At 42.7% G+C, this 3,852-nt stretch overlaps 1 protein-coding gene across 1 annotated transcript; it reads left to right on the top strand.

Moving 5' to 3' along the window:
- The first annotated feature begins 1,949 nt into the window (after window positions 1-1,949).
- LOC147976685 (uncharacterized) lies at window positions 1,950-3,227 on the top strand. Its single transcript, XM_087520947.1, has 4 exons — window positions 1,950-2,501; window positions 2,637-2,810; window positions 2,860-3,009; window positions 3,117-3,227. Exons 1-4 carry the CDS (start codon window positions 1,950-1,952, stop codon window positions 3,225-3,227), a joined length of 987 nt encoding a protein of 328 aa, XP_087377073.1.
- Window positions 3,228-3,852: the final 625 nt, after the last annotated feature.

Raw genomic sequence — 3,852 nt, 5'->3', positions numbered from 1 at the left:
ATATCAGTATGCCAAATCATTAATACATGGCTCACATCTTTCTCTCATAAAGATTGTTGGGGCTTGCACTACAGCCGGCTTTAAGCTTGTAACCCGCATCTCTTCTCTCTTCTCTTCTTAGCTATACACAAATCTGATGTGAAATCTCTTACACTGGCCTATCTACGTCATTCTATTGTACTTGCTTTTAGAGCAAGTATAATAAGGTGATATAAGAGGGCTATAAGGATTTAGATATCGAGAAATCTATCCACCAGTCGACTGGTGGTTTGCAACAGGCGCGTACGAAGCGATAGCCGTTCGATCCGCATCCAACGCCCCGCGTCGTCCCTGTTGCGTGCAGCGCGCGTGGCGCTAGCCGTTACGCCTGTGCTCAGTCGATGACAGGTGGGCCCGTCCAAAACCGCCTGTCTCGCCCAATGCGCACGATCCCCACTCGCCCCCTCTCCCTCCTCGTATGCATCTATTTCTTCCTCCTCTGCTGCTGCGGTTTCCATTCCAGTCCCCTCTCGCTCCCCCTCCCCCTCGTCCGCGACGGTTCCTGGTGGTGGCGCGTTCTGGTTCGCGGCGGATGGCGTCTGAATCTGCGGTGAGGAACGCATTCCCCACCTCTGTTTCCTTCCTGTTTTGCTCTGCCGCCGGTCCGCCATTGATTTAGGGTGCACGGAGCCTTCGAATCCGGTGGTTTGTTGTTCCCATTAGGTTAGATTAAGGCCGGCTTCTAGTTTCTGAGTCGGCGTTGAGCAGCGCATCCCCCCTCCCCCCACCCACACACCCGCCCTGCTCTGTATTTCCTGTTGCTCCGCCTTCATGCTTCGCCGTTGATTTTTGGTGCTCGGATCCTTCGATTCTGGCCGTTGTTGTTGCTATTAGGTTAGATTAGGTCGCCTTCTATTTCCAGTTCAATATGGCTCGGACATCTCGTTTAATTTGTGGTAAGCGTGGGTGTGGATAGGTGTTAGTGGTGGCAAGCGTGGTCGGTTCTAATAAGGATTTTGGTCTGGTGTTAGTGTTGTGGATGTGGATGTTTAGGACATCCAATAGTGTTTGGTGTTTATGGATTTCAAGTTGTGCATCAGTGGCTGAGTATTTGAAAAGTAACCCTAAGTTTTTTCACATAATGTTGTTTTATGTTGGTTTTTGTTTGATGCGGTGTGTCTATTGATTAGGCTTTGTGGTGCTCCAATTAGCATGTTTACAATGCTTGATTTTCTTGTGATGTCTTGTTATGTTTAAATATCATGATGTTTATATTGAACTTGTCAATGACATTTGCACTTAAATTACCAGATGCTGAATCACTGCTATTTATCGGTGGTGTCTTGTTGTTGTTAAATTATCATGATGATTGTATTACACTTACCACTGTCATGTTACTGTAGTTATCAGTAGTTTACAATGCTTGATTTTCTTGTGATCTCTTGTTATGTTCAAATATCATGATGTTTATATTGAACTTGCCAATGACATTGCACTCAAATTACCAGATGTTGAAACACTGCTATTTATCGGTGGTGTCTTTGTTATGGTTAAATTATCATGATGATTGTATTACACTTACCACTGTCATGTTACTGTAGTTACCAGTAGTTTTCTAGTCTAACTACATGCAGCACAATGCTCATTTCTCATTCATTTCTCTGGTTGTTTTATTAATGAACATGTGTGAATGCTATTTTTTATCAGTGGTAATTTGGTTGTAACTTGCCAATTGCATTGTGCCTCAATTATCAGTCACACACGCTTTTGTATACCTGTGTCATCTGTTTTAATTTTTTTAGCAGGTGTGATGAATCAATTGCAGTTTGCTTGTTTTCTTTTATCAGCTGTATTATTGCTTTGTCAAACACCAGTTTTATAAATGTTGCAGTTAAATGTGTTATCAGTGTTTCAAAGTCATCTAATGGTTTCATTCGCTTTCTCTTTTTTTCCTATGTGTCAGGGAGACAATGTCGAGGAAGCGCAAAGGAGATGGTGATGGAATCGATGAGGTTCCTTCGGAAAAGGCGAAACGCCCTCCTCCGCGGAACAGAGTCTCACCCAGTTCGCTTCTTCTAGCATGCAAGGACATGAATGATGACAGGAAGGCTGCCATTGATGATATGGATTTAACTAGCCTTCGGAATATCCAGTGTGACCATCTATTCAACAATCTCAGTGTGTGGCTTGCTGATCTCTACGAACCCAATTCGCGTGAGGTGGTCGTACCAGGCCGAGGCAGGCTTCCGGTCAATGAGGAATATGTGCATCGTGTTATGGGCGTGCCGCGTGGAGGGAAGGATGTCCCTTACAACCTCCCTACTGAAGCTGATATTGAGTTAGGGCTTGAGTTGTTTGGCGAGCTTGGATATGCCCCTAAAATGACTGATCTCGTTGATCTTATAAAGGGTTCCAAAAATTCTGATGATACTTTCAAGCGTATGTGGCTTCTGCTTGCGGGGAATACAGTCATTGCCCCTACCACCTCCAACAAAATTAGCCCCCGATGGTATGTTGTGCTGGTAAGTTTTTTTGTAATCATGTCATTTTCTTTCTTGTGTGCCTGATAACTTTACTATATGTCAGTGTGGTAACCTTCATATTTTTTTGTGGTGCATTCGGTGAACTTTAGTTTCTTTTTGTTTTTTAACTTGCAGCGGGACATCGATGGTATTAAAAACCTCAATTGGTCCAAATTTATTGCTGATGAACTACACAAGGCGCTGCTGAAACGCAAGCCTACCAGGGGTTGCCTTCTCTTCTACAATGTAAGTGATGATGCTTTCCTCTTACCTTCTCTTTTGTCATTTGTCATTTCTTTGTCATATTGTGTCTGATTTTTGTTTGTGTTTACCATGACGCTTGTATTTTTCTTGTCAGCTACTGTACATTCATGTGATTGATCTTTCTGGACTTGGCATCGTATTGCCTGATGGTCCTTTTCCCATCAATGTCTGGACAGAGAAGCTGATAACTCTTATCCTCAACAAGGATGCTCACGCTGACAAAGTTTCTTTCGGGAAACTACCGGTAATCTATATCTATGTTTTTCAGTTCACACACTGCTTTGCAACTGCATTTTCTTTTCATTGTTTTTTGTTGTTACTTATCTGACATGTCGCTACATTTTTTTCCAGTTGAAGCCTGAGTTTGGCATGAATTTCTGTCTGTTTGGTGGTCTGGAAGGTCTTGACAAGTTTATGCGTGTTCATACTGCCCCAAGCTGCAGTCAGGAGGTGAGCATGTAACCTAGTTTCTTGATTTTTTTTCTACTGTTTTATGTTGTTTCATTGGCTGATAACTTATTTGTTGCACTAAATGTGGTGACCCTCTTTTGATGCCAACTTGACACTCTTTACTAATTTATTTGTTTCCAATGTGTCATATCCTCTATAAAGTATAATAATTATGATGCAACCATGTGATAATTCTTAGTGTAATGCCTTGATAACTTTGTTGCATTCCTGTGATAACTTGATATCATGATAACTTTGGTTGCATTTCTTGTTATGTGTAACACCCCGGATGTGATTTACCCAATATGTACTCCAACTCTTGCCGTTTCCGGCCTTAAGTTATTTTATTTTCTCAGGTTCGGGTCTTTGCCTCCGTGTGTTGGTATCGTTGTCATGCATCTCATATCATGTCATCATGTGCATTGCATTTGCATACGTGTTCATCTCATGCATTCGAACATTTTCCCCGTTGTCCGTTTTGCATTCCGGCGCTCTGTTCTCCTCCGGTGGTCATTTCTACCTTTCTTTCGTGTGTGTGGACTAAACATTTCCGGATTGGACCGATACTTGCCAAGCGGCCTTGTTTTACTACCGGTAGACCGCCTGTCAAGTTTCGTACAATTTGGACTTCGTTTGA

This window comes from Triticum urartu, chromosome 4A, assembly GCF_056163025.1.
Source record: "Triticum urartu cultivar PI428250 chromosome 4A, HENAU_Tu73, whole genome shotgun sequence".
NCBI classification, from domain to species: domain Eukaryota; kingdom Viridiplantae; phylum Streptophyta; class Magnoliopsida; order Poales; family Poaceae; genus Triticum; species Triticum urartu.
The sequence above is the reverse complement of the archived record's forward strand: the minus strand, read 5'-3'. Positions and strand labels throughout refer to the sequence as shown.